Consider the following 16,451-nt stretch of genomic DNA (forward strand, 5'->3'; position numbering starts at 1 on the left):
GTGAGTATTCTATTCAAATGGGATCCTATGGCCATATAGTTAAGGAACCTAAACACAGCTAAAATAAGAGAATTCACTGGAAGTGAGGCCTCATTCTCTCCAACCTGTTCACAAAACACACTGGCTTCCAAGCAAAGATATTCTGATGTCAGATACATGAAGTTTCTGTGTACATAAATCCACTTACACAATAAAACTAATCAGCTGTGACTCATCAAGAAGGATGGGAAAATAGGATGAATAAGGTATTAAGAACAAAATTCCATTTTTCAGAAAAACAGAAAGGCAGATATTTGGTAAATCAAACATTAGATGAAAAGGCTCTAATAATATAGGTAATTCTTTGGAAAGGAAAGCAGCAGCTGGTGCCGGAAAAGCCAGGAGTCTTATGCAAGTCCCATAAGGAGATGTCCTGGGAAGTGGCGACCACAGGGAAGGAACCAGAGATCTGGCCTGCAGGCTGACACTGCTTAGTGAAAACCCCATGGGGGTATGTTTTCAGAGCTAGGGCTGATGTGAGTATCAAAAATTCAAAAAGCAATGTTTAGCCCTCACCGGTTTGGCTCAGTGGCTAGAGCGTCGGCCTGCGGACTGAAGGGTCCCAGGTTCGATTCCGGTCAAGGTCATGTACCTTGGTTGCGGGCACATTCCCAGTAGGAGATGTGCAGGAGGCGACTGATCGATGTTTCTCTCTCATCGATGTTTCTGACTCTTTATCCCTCTCCCTTCCTCTCTGTAAAAACTCAATAAAATATATTTTTTTAAAAAACAATGTTTAACATCCATCAAACATTCATATTGGTGGTAGCGAATAATATGGAGACTAAGACGTTTCCAAGCGGGATGACATCTTCTAATACACAAAAATAATAAGAGAATCAGGACATTTATCAGCAACAAATAAAGAGAACAAAATATGATTATAGCAACAGATGCCCAAAATCATTTGAGCAAATATTACTAATAAAATTTTTAAGGGAAAAATAACAGAATTAAAAGAAAGCTAAAAAAAATACAGTATCTTTCGACGATCACCTTTACTTGGTTATCTTAAATATTCCCGTTATACCCCTAGGAGGTAACCTCATTTTACAGAAAAAAGGAGGCAGGCTCCAGGGTGGCCGGTCCGAGCTCACCAGCAGGGGTAGGAAGCGGTAGCGCCCGCATCTGAGGGTAGAGGCGGGGGTAACGCCAGCACCCGTTTTTCGTCCTCTTCTACGGGGTGGCCTGAACCCGGGCGGGACGCGGAGAAGGCTGGCTGCGTGGGCGCGGCGCGCGAGGAAAAGGACCGAGGCCCCGGCGCGGGAGGGGGCGTGGCGCGCGGGGTGAGCGCGGGGAGGCCGGTGGCGCACCGGGTCCCACGCGGTAGGTTCCCCGCGCCCCTCGCACCGACATCGGGGCCGAAACGCCGTGCCCGCGACCAACTACGCCGCAGCGAAGACACGTCTCCAAAGATGGGGCCACCAGCCCCGCGGCCCAGGCGGGGCCCCGGGGAGGACCTTCAAGGATGCGGTAGGGCGCAGGAAGTGGATCTGGAGGCCTCCCGGGCTCGCCGCCGCCTCGGGGCGCGGGCTTTGGGAAACGGCAGCGAGCTCAAGGGGCCGAAACGGGCACTCACCGTCCATGGTCTCCCTCACCGCATTCAGATTCGCCGTCGCCGCCGCCGCCGCCGCCGCGGCCCCGGTGCCGCTGCTACCCGCCATGGCGGACGCCGAGGGAGGCGGGGGAAGGGTCTGACCCGGAAGTGGAGCGCCTTCCTTTCTGCCGGGCGATCGCACCGCGCGGCCCCCGCGCCCGCCGGCGGCCCCGCCCCCGCGCCCGTCGCCGGCGAGAGGCCGGGTGGATTTGAATTTGGAGCGTCGTTACTCGGCGCGGAACGTGGAGCGTGGAGCTGCCATTCGAATTGACTCCGCCGCCTCGACGCGATTGGCTGGTTCGCGGACAGCGGCGCGACGCGATTGGCCGGCCGCCCGCCAGCCCCGTGCCTGGTTGGCCTGTGACAGCGCGGAAGCGGGGAGTTAAAGAGTCGGCGCCTGCGGTGGGAGCAGCCTGGGCCCTCGGGAGCGCTGGAGCCGCCTTCGGGGGGCTTCCTGTTGACACGCTCCGTTAGGTAGGTGCTCGGTAGTTCCTGGCCTTTCCCCTTCCTCCAGTTGGAGAGCTCGCTCTGCCCGGCTGCGGACCCGCCTGCCCGCTCCCTCCGGGATGCATGGGAGCGGCGAGGGGAGTAGGGGCTGAACGGAGAGGCACCGCGGAAGAGCGGCAGCGTGGCGTGGAGGTGACAGGTGTGAGTGTCCTCCGCTCTCCAGCCGAGGAAGCCAGCTGCGCTTCCGCCTCCCAAGAAGTGGATTCTTCTTCCTCTCGCTTTGTAGGTCTCTTTGCCTGGAGTCATGCAGTCTCGTCTGCTGCCCTGGGGCTCTTAGCGAAAGGAGGGCGAGGAGACAGCCAAAGGCGGTTAACTTCTGGTCTCTCTCTCATCAGTCATACTTCTTTGACGGGGCTGATGTGCCAGAAGGCTCACCTGCACAAGCTCTGTCGTCTCTTGCTTTGCTGTAAATAATTGTTGTGTAGTAACTGCAGCTTGATGGGGAATTGCTGGGATACCCGAAAGATGTTCAGCGTGTTTAGAGACTTAATACGGTGGTATAAGAACTCTTAATATAGGTGTAAGACCTCTAGTTGGAAGGAATTTTGTGCCTCTTATAACACTTAGTTGCCTCGGTGAAAGCAGACCTGAACTCATTCGCCTTTGGTTAACTGTTACTTAGATGTCATTTAAGTTCTCTGAGCTTAATTCCATAAAATGGTATCACTAATACCTGACTGCTCTGGGTTTCAAGGTTATTGGGAGGATCCCTTGAGAAAATGTATGTGATGCCTTTTGGTAAACTATATAAATAAACTAGCTCCAACAGCGTCAGGTTTTCAGTTAATTTTGAGAACTGTTCGTTGAATACTTCTTGATTATCAAAATGAATGTCTGTGGAACTTTGCAGTTCTATTGTATGTCCTTCTGATTTCTTTTAGTTTTCTTCTCTGTGCTATGGGAGATGGCAAAGAACCAAAAATGCAAATAGCACCGGAAACTCCAGGAAGGATCCCTATTTTAAATCCTTTTGAAAGTCCTGGTGATTATTGTAATCTCCATGAACAAACTGTCTCCAGTCCTGTTTTTAAATCAACAAAATTACCAGTAAGTTATTCTTGACTATTGTTCACAAATAATTTTATTTATTTATTTACTTATTTATTTAAAAATAAAAATTGATTTCAGAGAGGAAGGGAGAGGGAGAGAGAGATAGAAACATCAATGATGAGAGAGAATCATTGATCTGCTGCACGCTCTCCACTGGGGATGGAGCCCGCAACTTGGGCATGTGCCCATGACCAGAATGGAACCCTGGGCCTTTCAGTCTGCAATCTGATGCTCTATCCACTGAGCAAAACCGGCTAGGGCTACAAATAATTTTAAATAAAAATATCTTTCTTTACAAAGTAAGGGGAAATTTACCATGGAGCATATATTACTTAGAACGTACTTTTTTAATTGTAATGTTCATTATAATCTAATGTTTCAGCTAAAAACAACTTAGCTAGGAGTTTTTAAAGTTACCATTTCTCTCTCTCTTTTTTTTTAATAGATTACATGTTAGCTTCCTGCAATTGTGCTGTCTATGGTTGGTGATATATAAATATAGATACCATATTTGAGAAGAAGCTGTGTCATCTAGTTATCCACTCTCATTTGTTCAGCAAACATTATTTGAAGGCTGCTATGTGTCAGATACAGTGCTAGGCATAGAGATTACACTGCAAACAAGTCAGGGTCATTAGACACAAATTCCAAAGGAGTTTATACTCTAATGCAGGGGTCAGCAAACCTTTTCCTACAAACTAAATATTTTAGGCTTTGCTAATCATCTGGTTATTGTAACAACTACTCACCTGTGCCTTGTATCACAAAAGTGGTCATAGGCAATATATAAACAATAAAGCTTTACTTATGGGCAGTGAAACCTGAATTTCATGTAATTTCCATGAAATACTAATATTCTTTGGGGTTTTTGTCAACCATTTCATAGCTTGCAGATTGTATTATGGAATAGACACAACTACATTAGCAACTTCAAAAGAATATATGTGCTGACTAGTGGTTAACCACAAGGGTGATATGGAAGAGAACGTGCTCTTCTGGGGATTAGGGAATGCTTAATCACTTTAGCTTATTTTACTGTTAACCGGCTATCCTAGAGAATTTCTTTTGAATTTGTCAAAAATATATTCTGAATTACAGTTTAGGCCCTAGCTAGGTAGCTCAGTTGTTTACAGCATCATCCCAATACGCCAGTGTTGCGGGTTCAATCCCCAGTCAGGGCACATACAAGAATCAACCAATGAATAAGTGTTTGGTTTAATTAGATAGTTGGATATAGAAAGAAGCAGTGGTTATCATTCATAATTATTTTATTGATCAACTATTTTATGAGCTTTTGCAGGCACTTCTATAGTTAGGACTTTAATTTCAGTTCATTCTTATTGAAAATAAAGACCTTAGGTAACTAAGAGATTTTTACTTTTGTTTGGACATCACTGATGAGTGTTAATTGTAGATTTTCTATACCTCTAATATTCTATGAATCCTATTATTATGTAATTTTAAAAATCACCCAGAGGGAAGATTTGATATTTTAAAAGAGATACAGTCGAGTCAATATATAGTGTGATTTGATTACCACTTGTCGTTCAATTTAGTGATAAAATCAGATTTAGAAATATGAAGTGATGGAAAAAATAAATTGAAAATAAATACAGTAAGTATAAAGTATAAGATATTTTTATACTATAACCATTCTCATTATTTTTGAAGTTGACATAGGTTAGCACTTTGATGAACTATTTTAATTTGCTTTTATTCATAATCTCACTTTCTTTTATTAAGACTCCAGGGAAATTTAGATGGTCTATTGATCAACTAGCTGTAATAAATCCTGTAGAAATAGACCCAGAAGACATTCATCGTCAAGCTTTGTATTTAAGTCATTCTCGGTAAGTTTTCCCTTCTTGCACTGAAGTGTAATAACATACCCTCACGTGAAGAGAGAAGGAAATTCCAAAGTTTTATTTTTATATGTAAAAATATCGGAGGAAAAATTGTGATACAGATTTATGTTATCTAAATGAAGAGTAAGTTCAAAAAACTACATCCAGGATGATTCTCCTGCAAACAGTTCCAAATCTAGGTAGGAGTCCTTTTCTTTTAGAGGTAACCTTCTCTCTCAGCCACTTATGGGACAGCTCTGCCTCCTCAGCATGTGGAAGAGGGAAGGGCATTTCTATATGATTGTGGCTTTTGCCATTGAATTGTTGCTTTGTTTTTTTGGTGGTGTAGGGTAAAGCATATTGCTGTTTCATTGACACATGCATTTAGAGAAGCCTTACCAAGTTAAGACACATGGACTGGACTGAAAGAGTATCTTTTATTTATTTATTTATTTAATTTCAGAGAGGAAGGGAGAGGGAGAGAGAGTTAGAAACATCAATGATGAGAGAGAATCATTGATTGGCTGCCTCCTGCACGCCCCCCACTGGGGATGGAGCCCACAACCCGGGCATGTGCCCTTGACTGGACTCAAACCTGGGACCCCCCAGTCTGCAGGCCGGCACTCTATCTACTGAGCCAAGCCAGCCAGGGCTGGAAGAGTATCTGTTAGCAACAGAAAGAGCTTTTATAGACATCATCCAACTTTGACATAGGATATTTGGGGATCTGAATTATATTGTCTTGAATTCAATCTAGTAATCAGAGGAGCCTTAACTTCTTTGTTGATGTATTGTGTAGGTTTCCAAGCACTAGTGTTCCTCTGACTTGAGATGCTTAACGATGCTTCGTGTAATGAGAATATGCACTTCTTTGGTAGAACAGACCTAGTTTTTTATTACAAACTAGAGGCCCGGAGCACAAATTCGTGCACAGGTGGGGTCCGGTTGGCCTGCCTTGATGGGGCCCCATTGGGCCAGGCCAGTGACGGGGGGAGGGGACGCAGGCGGTTGGCCGGTCGACTCCGCCCCCAGTCGGGGTGTTGGGGTTTGATTGGGGCCTGTATCAGGCTGGTTGGCTGCCTCAGTGTGCGTCATAGCCATCGGTCGTTCTGGTTGTTCCTCCATTCCGGTCGTTGGGCTTTTATATATATAGATTGCAATGATCTGTAATTACAAATGACAGATAACATTTCATTAAGAGTTTGAGATACTGTTGTCAGCTTCATAGTCATTTTTTTTACTTGAAAAATTTGAATAGTATGATCAGCTTTTAACTTTTGGTCCTAAGATTCATGTGTTGTTAGTCCAAAATAATAGGTAATTCTTTTCCAATTAAAATTCACTCACTCAAAGATGTACACATGTTGAAATGCTCTTGCAAATATTTGTCTTGGCTTGGTAACTTGATGACCATTCATTCTTAATTAATTATGTCTATCTAAAGTGTTGTAGAAAGGAATAGAATGGGGAATGAGCATAAAAGAATTTTAACTTAAATCTAAATACCTTTGAAAGAGGTGAAAAGACTATCTAAAAGCAAGTGATTCACAAATGACTAATTTTTTATTTCACACAAACTGTATGCTTTGTTTTGCCTCTTCTCTTTATATATGCAACCATGGAAAACTGTAAACTGTCAAGAGATATTTATTGAGCACTGAGGCACTGCGAGGAACACACTGAAGAAGTATAGTATATTATTCCTGCCCTCTAGAGTTAACAATACTGTTAACCAAAGTTGTGACACAACATTTCTATACTTACTAATTAATGATGCATTGTGTGGGTAGGTTTATGAATCTTGGTGTAAATCAGTAGATACAGAATAGGGGTAAAGAGTGAGAAAACACCCTAATTTTAATTTAACTTACTAATGTAATTCCATGAATGGTTATGGCTCCCACCACAGTTAGTGAGTATACTTTTAAAACAGGCTGATTCATTCTTAGCAATGACTTTCAATGTCTCTTCCTGTCTAATTCAAGTTCCCTAATGCATTGCTTCCTACCCTTTTCATGCCTTGCTACACATAAAAAATAACTGTAAGGCACACTGGTGTAAACAAATGAGTCTGCCCATACAGAAGGTAAACAGTCCTGAACCCCTTCTCCTCCAAGAATCCATTCAGGGCATACCTGTAACCTATATGCATCATGCCAGTGTTCTGTAATATACGTACACATAATGTCAGGATACTGTACCCTATATGACTTGTTATAACCTTCCATGATCTGGCCCTACAATATTTAGCCAAACTGATATTCCGCTTCCAGCAGTTACCTGAATATTTCAAGTCCTTAAAGTCCCTCTAATGAAACAGCAAAACGTTTCTGAAAGAGGTATGCTAGATCAGGGCTTACTAATACTATATGCTATTATGTACTGTCATTTTGACCTGGTTATGTTCATGATGGGGTTGAGTTATCCTCAAAATGGCTGTTGTTCAAGCTGAGATATGAGGATTGAAGTCTTTCTCATAACTCCTTTATTGAAAAATCCACTTGATTTTCGTTTCTGAAATGTATACATTATTATATAAGCTTTGTTAAGCCACTAACATATATACATGAAAAAAATTAGAGAGATAAAAGTGACTTACTAATTTATTGATGGAAAGCAAATATTCTTTCCTGGAACAGATTAAAGAAGTGGTCCTACAAGGCTAACTGCTGAGTCCTTTGGCAAGTATATGCCTTGAGCTTGAGACCCAACATTTTTTGTTATATCTCAGCTGATAAATTTGTGTTACTGTACTTGCATATTGTATCAAAGTGAAAAAATTCATTTGGACAAAGTTTTTTGTTGATATTTTATTTCATTTTTAATATTTTTGCCTATTCAGCGGTCTAAGGGTGATAGTTTCTATTTCAGAATAAGAGTTGATTCTAAAATTATGACTATGATAAACTTGCTATATTTGAAAAAAATGAGTTTTGACAATTTTTATATTTCTATGGAATGAAATATTAATATGTTGTGATTAAAAGATGAAGTTTATTCAACTTACTTCCATTATGTTGTAATTAGCAACTTTTGTAAAGTATTGTCAATATAAGCCTTTTAAAAGAAAATGTTCCAACTGTGAATGGAATAGAGGGAGTTAAGCCTAACAGTGCAATGCTGAATATCTAAATAATATCATTAACTAAATGTGATATGATTCCAATTTTTCTTTTAAAATGAGCTTAACATTTGCCAATTTTCAAGAGAAAGAAGTTATTTCTTTTAAAGGTTATTATTTTAAATGTTCAATCAGCTAAAGTAATGGCCTGGTTATTTTTCTTCTTTATCTTTGTATAGAATAGATAAAGATGTGGAAGACAAAAGACAAAAAGCCATTGAAGAGGTAACTTAAAACTGTTACTGATCATTAAAGCAGTTAAGCATCAATTTCCCATGCATGTCACCTCTTTTAGGAAGACTTCCTTCAAATCCTTTACTGTCCTAGCGGCACACCAACCTGCCCATCCCCAGCTATATTAGTGCCCCTCTGTTCTCCCCTAAGACCAGTGTTTTTCAGCTATTTCAACACCTCATACTTACCTATACTATTGTAATGACTGAGTTATTGCTTTTATTCCCAGACTGAATTCTTTTTTGTCTTATATTGTGCTTCATTCATCTTTTCATTCTCAGGGTATAGCACAGTTTGTGCCTTCCTTGTGCCTTCAGAATATTGAGTAGCACAAACTTCTGTTTCAAGTTGGAGTTTATGTAGAGGAAGTTTTAGGCTGTGAAAATCTAGATTGGCATTGGTAATGGTTTTATCTTTTGTTGTTAATACTTGGATTTTTAAGGCAATATATTTAATGAAGTAAAATGTCTTACTGATCAGTAGAAAAGGTGTTTTACAAATAGGGTATTTTAAAATAAAAATAATGAGTTTTTCACTTTTGCTTGTTTGCTGAACTTTTAGAGTGTAAGTAAGGGCTATTTATCTAGTTATTTCCTCAAATTCTTTATGTTATGGCAACATCTCTTATTTTTCCTTTTCCCCTCACTAGCCTCCTCTACCCACCTCTATTCCTTAGCTATACTTGGCTCTTCTGTACCCCAGGAGACTTCAGCTATGGTCTGTTCAGAGAAGAGGCCCCTCTTGCATTTATTTTTGCAGTGTCAGTGTTGTCATCTTGTATTTCATATATAGCCTGTTTGTTAAAAAATAATTGCACAGGCTTTACTCCAAACAATATCTACTTTGTAATCTACCAGTAATTCAATATTTTCATTCTGATCCAATCACTTGATTCCTCCCCAGTTGAATATTCTCAGACTCTTTCCCATTTCCCAACATTTTGGAAAATATGCATTCTTTTTAGAACCCTCAACTTTAAAAGGAAATTCATCAGAAAATAAAGAAAAGAAAAGAAGAAAATAAGAAAAGAAATAAGAAAATAAAGTCATAGTAAAGATTAGGGTCAATGTATTAAACAGCTTAAATTTTTTCATATATATATATAGACATATTTGAAATAGAATAAATACATGCACATTATTAAAAAAAAGTTCAAACTGCAAATAAAAAATACCGATGAAAACCAGGTATTCATCCCACATCCTAAAAGTAACTACTGGAACATTTATACTTACACATTATTTTTTTAGCATGCAATAGATTGTAGTTTTTAAGTATTTTACACATGTAGGATCATCCTTATATTTTTTTAAATCTTTTTTTCTTAATAATTTTTATTAGCCTTTTTTTGATTATCAGCATATACCAATTTTTAGTAATACCATAGTATTCCATTGTATGAATGTATCATAACCTAACCCGGCCTCTATTGATATTTATTTAGGTTGTGTTCAGTGTTTTTCTATCATATATAATGTTTTTCTATCATATATAATGTTTTTCTATCATATATAGTGAACACCATTGTATATAAGTATTTGTATAGTTGAAATGGACTTGCTAATTTCGGTATATTTTGCCATCTTGCCCTCCGAAAAGGTTGTACCAATTTTTACTCCAACTACATTATGATACTTTGTTTTCTCATATCTGCAATACTGGTTATTACCAACCTTTTAATTTGTGCTACTCTTATTACTTTAAAATTTTGTCTTGTTATTTGGATTTGTATGTCTTTTATTTTGAGTGGTCTTTTGCATAATTTTTTGGGTCCTTTATTTTTTCTTCTTCTGGGAATTAACTATATCATAATCTCTGCCCATTCTCCCCCCACTCCCCTTTACATCTTTTCCTCATGCATTATAGGTAGTTTAGCAAATTTGTTCTTTGTTATAGGTCTAGCAAAATACAAAGAGTTGCCGCAAAAACATAGAGGAAAAGGAAGAATACAGTATTTGGCTTAATTTTATTTCTAGAATAAAAAAGGAAAGACATATATCCAAATGCTCTATCTCCATTTGATTATACCAGCCAGTGGAGTGCTGGTGTAACAACTGGCCATTTGGTTATGGGAAGAGTATGAGTTTTAGTGGTTGCTGCTATTATGATGTAAATATTCCAACTGTGGCCAATTTTAAGTTACTAATGTTATATCACTGAATGGGAAAAGAAGTGCAATGATATATCATTATATGTAGGAGTTCTACCAGACAGATAAAAAACATAGATATTGGTAATGTAATAAAATAGTTAGCAAGTGATGATTTTGAGTATTTATTATCTTTACTTTTAATATAATTTATTTAATATAATTTATGAATTTATACCATTTTTAAAATTTGATAATATTTAATAAACAATTTGATTTTCTTTTATTTTAGGGAAAAACACATGACAAACTCCTGAAATTACATAGCAAATATTACCATCCAGAGTTAGCCAATGACAAGCATATTAACATTGGTCCTGAATTCTTTTGTAATATTTAATATTTTTTAAATTAAATTTATTAGGGCGACATTGCTTAATAAGATCACATAGGTTTCAAGTGTACATTTCTATAACTCAGGTTTGCTTGCAGCTTATTTTATCTTTAATATTAACTTTGCACAAAATTCCTGAAAATTTAATAATTAGATTTTGAGAGCCAGTACAAACTAATTCCAGCACACCACTCATACTGGCTTACTTGCATATGACTATCTCCATTTATTCCTTTCTCTTCTTCATCCTCACTTTTGTCAACATTATCCACCAAAAACAATTGGGGAAGAAATTAAAAATATTGTTTCTATGCTTAATACCTTAGCTTAATATGCAAGTTTCAAATTTAAGTGGTTGATTTACAGTATTAAGATTTCTCTCTATATATACTTTAAATTTCTTCCATTTCATCTTTGGTCATTTGTGCTTTTAAATCTTAATTTTTTAAATTATAACTATTAAGTCAGTATGTAATGTTTTTTATTATTTGAAAATAACATGGGTACCTTTTTATATTTTGGGGGGAATTTATGTCTAATTATATGACTTTTATCTTACTAGTTTTTCACTAAGGATGTTATTGTGCCCTCTCCTTGGACTGATCATGAAGGGAAACAGCTTTCAGAGTATCATTCCAGTAAATGTGAGTGTACTAAAAATCATATGAATAAGAAGCATAACATTATAAAAATCAGTGAATGTAAAACAACATATAGTGAAGTACTAGTTTACCTGCTTTGGTAAGGGACTTGCTATAAATTAAATTTCTGAGGATTTAACTATTTAAGGGTTAGAATTCAAAATTTGACTAAAATTTACTGAATTTGGGTTTTTTGGCCATTCTGAATTTAATTTTTTCTTCATGACCATTGTGAAAATCGGTTATATAATGATGGTCATAGATGATCTACAGATGCAGAAATAGTTGGTGTTGAATATAGAGATAGTGAGTCCCTCCAGAGCAGAGTGTAGGTTTTGTGTCTTCATCTGGAGCAGGTTAGCTTGCAGCTTATTTTAAAAGAATGGGACTTCCCACAAATTGGCAGTTACAGAATAGTCATGGGGGATGTAAAGTACAGCATAGGGATTATAGTCAACAATATTGCAATAACTGTGTGTTGTATCAGGGGGTACTAGACTTATCAGGGGGATCACTTTGTAAGATGTATAAATGTCTAACCACTGTGCTGTGCACCTGAAACTAATATACTAGTATATATATATATATATATATATATATATATATATATATATCTAGATGTATATATATATATTTAAAAAAAATAGAGAAATATGCTAATTAACCGGGACACCGTAACGAGTTGACCTGACAGGAGGAGGTTGCACGCGCAGCGTCAGCAGCGGGGCGGCGGGGGCCTCTGCGTGCCTGCGCTGGGGGAGGGCCTGATCAGCAGCAGCCGCAGCTGCTTCAAGGGCCTGAGAGGGAGGCAGGGCCAGACCGGCAGTGGCTGTGGCTGTGGCTGCTGCAGGGCCTGGGGAGCAAGGCAGGGCCAGACCAGCGACTCAAGGGTGGGTGGCACCGCGCGATTTCGAATCGCATGCTGGGCTCCTAGTTGAAAAATAAAAACAGAATGGGATTTCCCAAATTCAGTTTTCCTCATCTGTGATGAGAATCCAGTGTGTGCCATATCCACCTTGGGTGTTTCAGTTCTCGTGCTTGGGATTTAGGGCAAAGGGAACTGACGTGAACATGAAGCTTCTGCTGCCTGGGTGCTGGGAATAGTGAAGTTCTGTGTCTTGACGCAGAAGCCTCATGTCTTCCAGCATCCATGGAACGTTGACACGTTAACTTGTCATTGTGCAAGTAGGGTACATTCTCAGACTTTTCACAGTTCTTGACATGGTAGCCCCTAACCAAATATGGCTTTTAAAAATTAAATACATTTAAATTAAAAATTTAGATTCCCAGTCACATTATTCACATTTCATGTTTAAGGTGTTCGGTTTGTAGCCTAAAGACCAAGGACATAATAGGGTTTCCATGGAGTACCTTGCTTACATGTGCCTTATAGAAGGTCACACAGCCTCAGTAAAGAAGGCATTTGAATCTAGGATTTCACTTTTTACCCATTCTGATAATATTTAATCGGAGACTTTAACACCCATCCCACCCACTTACTCATTCACCCATTTATTTAGGTTTGTTAGGTTACTGGGCTTTATTCTGTTACTGTATTTTAAATTTTTTGAGGTGTTTTTTTTTTCTTTGTTTTTTTGGTTTCCTTGCTTTTTTCTCTTGCTTATATTAGTCATTTTTGTCATTAAATATTTTAGTTTTTCTACCTGGTGATTTTCAGATTATGAAGCTTAATATTTAGTCATTAACTTAATTTTATAAAATTATTTGCAGCCGTATTTTTTTACTTCTGCTGTGAAAAAGACTGAGCATGGTTTTATTTATCAAATTTTAGGTTTTTTCAAGATGATCTGACATTTTAATTCAGACAATTTATCTAAACCCATTGTTCAAAAACATTAGGCAACAGAGGATCTGTTTGAGGATGAGTAACACACATCCTAGCCGTTTAAGATTGACATCATGGAGAGCAACCACGTTTTCCTTAGAAAGTATTACTTGGTGCCTCCTTATTTGCTATATATAAGTCAAAATTGTAGGATTTTTCACTTAAAATATTTTATAGGTATTAACATAACTAATGAATCTCCAATTGGAAGAAAGCTGACCATCTATTCTGAGAAAAGCAATGGTGAGTATGAATATATTCTGAAAAGAAGTACCTTGCACATTAAGCTACATTTAATTTTAAATTCAGTTCATGTGATAACAGTACGCTGGCATTGAAATTGCTTACTTTTTATGAATGAGCTATATGAGAACTGTCTTTTAAAATTAATCAGAATAGATACATCCAGTCATGTTTTAGAAATAGCAATAGTGTGTTGTTGTTTTTTTGTTCAAAGCATATGAATTGATTTCTGATTTTGAAAATCTTTTTTTTTTTAATTTGTTAATATTGGGAGACATCCTCAGATATAAGCTGGCTTACTTTTTTTTTATTCAAATGCCAGCAGAACAACCAAGAGTTAACTTGAGCTATTAACAGGTTTATATCAGTGCTAGCAAGTATGGAAAGCCACTTACAAGAATATGACATTACATAAAAGAATGCATAAATGAATTAATTGAGTTTAGCTGGAACATCATGGGGAGATGGTTGATTGGGAAGCACATGGTAAATTGTATATAATATGCTTGCATGATTTATCCATGTTTGTATTTTTGTATCTGTTTTTTTCCAGCTGCTTGTCAGACATTGCTGTCTCTTCCTGTGGATTTTAATTTAGAAAATGTATTAGGTATGTATGGTACTTATTTAAACCTTTAATAACTTAAAAGGTTTTGTTTTGATGGGTTATAAATGGAAATGTGTGGCAGTGCCTCTTTCAAAAGAAGTAGGGAGATCATACTAAAATTTCTTTTTTATTTTTAACCTGCCCTGAATAAGTGAACTTTACTATAGACATAAACTATTTATGGACACATCTTATTGGTACTACTTATACTAATAATAATCACTCAAAAAAGAAGAAATAATTTCAGATTTTAAACATCACATATGCCATTAAACTTTATTTTATTTTTTTTAAAACAATTCAAATATATAGTAGTACATGGTGCTTTTTAAAAAATCAGATAACTGAAATCTAATTGCTCTTCAAAATAACTATAGCTTTGCCTTTTATTCTGTTAATCTTAAATGTAGGTGACTATTTTAGAGCTGATGAATTTGCAGATCAGTCTCCCGGAAACCTCAGTTCCTCATCCCTCAGAAGAAAGCTGTTTTTAGATGGCAATGGGAGTATCTCTGACTGCTTACCTCCAGCTTCTCCCAGAAGTCTTCACAGTAGTGCTCAAACATCACTTGAAGTTTTTTATTCAATAGATTTATCTCCTGTACAGGGTAGGAGCCCCGTGCAGACACCAAGTTCGGTAAGAAGTATATTAAAATGTGGTTGGCTAACTTTGCCATAGATATACTTAGACCTTAGTTGCCCGTATTGCACTTGAGAAATAGCCATTTGGGTTCTATATTTCATAAGGATTATGTTCACATTTTGTCATTAGTAAGGAATGTTTTTGGTCAGACTTTCCAATTTTGCATTTAGAGGTATACAGATAATCAAATTTATCATGAATCTCAGAAAATTTCAATGTAAGTTATTTCCTGAATTATGTAAGATTTTTAGTGTAACACAACTGGATTGGCATTAATGGAGTAATTGAATTTAAATTTTTCGTAAACATCTGCTTAGTATGAAATAGAGTGGTTTGTTTGAGCCCAGTGTATTTATATTTTTTTGACTAGCATATTCTGTTTCAAAACTTTTCTAGCTATCTTCTTAGCTGTCCTTTCTACAAGATACCTTGACTTTTGGCATCTGTACTTTGGGGAATGACCAGAGTTTACATGATCTACTTTATAAATGTATTTTGAAGATGAAGATGCATATGGTATAATAGAGTTGAGGAAGAGAACCACATAATTTTTTGTTTTTATTATAGGGGCAGTTTTCTTCCAGCCCTATTCAGGGTAGTGCAAAAAAATACAGTTTGGGAAGTATAACCAGTCCTTCACCTATTTCTTCACCCACTTTCTCACCAATTACATTTCAGATAGGAAAGACACCACTCTCAGGTATGTCTCATAATATAATACCTAATTTAAATTTTTATATTATCAATTTTTGTTATTGTAGACGTTCCTTTTAGCTTGTTCTAACTATAGAGCTCTAAATGACCACTAACCTTTTAAAATTTAGAAACTTTTTTTTTAACAAAAAGAACAATTTAACTTCCAAAACAGTGTCTCGGCAAAGTTCTACTCCAACTGGTAAATACAGATAATTTGATTAGTAGTATTTATATCAAACATTCTTATAAAGGCGAATCAAAGAAAGATGGCAGTTTTAGATATAAGTGGGTTTGATTTTGCTTCTGACCTGTAGCTTTACACTTTGGCAACCGGATATCCATATTTTGCAAACATATATTTGTTTGAGTAAGGTTTTTAAAGAAAATATAGTGTGGAACATTTCAGAGAAAATATTTCTCTTTGCAGTATGTCAATTTCTCTGGAAAAGATTATAGCACTTTTGGAAAATTATTCACAATAGAAAAAACCTATTCATAGTAAAGAAAATTGAAAAACTGAAAATGATGTATTTTGTTAGTCTTTCCATTGTGTGTGTGTGTGTGTGTGTGTGTGTGTGTCCACACGCACACCCACATGAAGAGTTAAACATGCACAATAATCTATCATGCTTTCTTTGCAAAGCATTTTATTATGAATTTTTTTCCATTGGTCATTCAAGTCATTTATTATTGTCTGAAACCATGAATTTGAATCACTATGTGATACTCCATTTCATGGATGTGGTATTTGTTTTCAACTGTTGGTAAATATTTAAATTGTTTCTAATTTTTAAAAATCACATAACTATTGATTATCTTTGTATATACATCATGTTGTACATATTTATATCCTTAGCTAAATTCTCAGAAGTAGAATCATTTGGTCAAAAGGGGTGAATA

The 16,451-nt window shown here is 37.2% G+C and overlaps 2 protein-coding genes across 5 annotated transcripts in view; one reads left to right on the forward strand and one right to left on the reverse strand.

Moving 5' to 3' along the window:
- Positions 1 to 1,779, reverse strand: part of MZT1 (mitotic spindle organizing protein 1) — a 15,114-nt gene extending 13,335 nt beyond the window's left edge. Inside the window, exon 1 of the mRNA XM_006096362.3 lies at positions 1,619 to 1,779. Coding sequence (XP_006096424.1) covers positions 1,619 to 1,703 — 85 coding nt within the window. The 5' untranslated portion in view covers positions 1,704 to 1,779. The remainder of the gene's footprint in view (positions 1 to 1,618) is intronic.
- A 173-nt stretch (positions 1,780 to 1,952) lies between these two features.
- The window catches only part of BORA (bora, aurora kinase A activator), a 29,004-nt gene continuing 14,505 nt past the window's right edge, over positions 1,953 to 16,451 (forward strand). For 2 of the 4 annotated variants that reach the window (XM_006096361.3, XM_014462299.2), the window contains exons 1-9: positions 1,953 to 2,110; positions 3,025 to 3,190; positions 4,937 to 5,043; positions 8,338 to 8,383; positions 11,438 to 11,519; positions 13,540 to 13,605; positions 14,159 to 14,215; positions 14,623 to 14,849; positions 15,423 to 15,555. In XM_006096361.3, the coding sequence (XP_006096423.1) occupies positions 3,041 to 3,190; positions 4,937 to 5,043; positions 8,338 to 8,383; positions 11,438 to 11,519; positions 13,540 to 13,605; positions 14,159 to 14,215; positions 14,623 to 14,849; positions 15,423 to 15,555 (868 nt within the window). In that variant the 5' untranslated portion in view covers positions 1,953 to 2,110; positions 3,025 to 3,040. Of the gene's footprint in view, positions 2,111 to 2,160; positions 2,285 to 3,024; positions 3,191 to 4,936; positions 5,044 to 8,337; positions 8,384 to 11,437; positions 11,520 to 13,539; positions 13,606 to 14,158; positions 14,216 to 14,622; positions 14,850 to 15,422; positions 15,556 to 16,451 lie in introns of those variants that run through there. The other 2 variants (XM_023760240.1, XM_023760241.1) reach the window with 2 other exon arrangements.

The sequence above is a fragment of the Myotis lucifugus genome, unplaced genomic scaffold (genome assembly GCF_000147115.1).
Source record: "Myotis lucifugus unplaced genomic scaffold, Myoluc2.0 scaffold_177, whole genome shotgun sequence".
In the NCBI taxonomy this organism is placed as follows: domain Eukaryota; kingdom Metazoa; phylum Chordata; class Mammalia; order Chiroptera; family Vespertilionidae; genus Myotis; species Myotis lucifugus.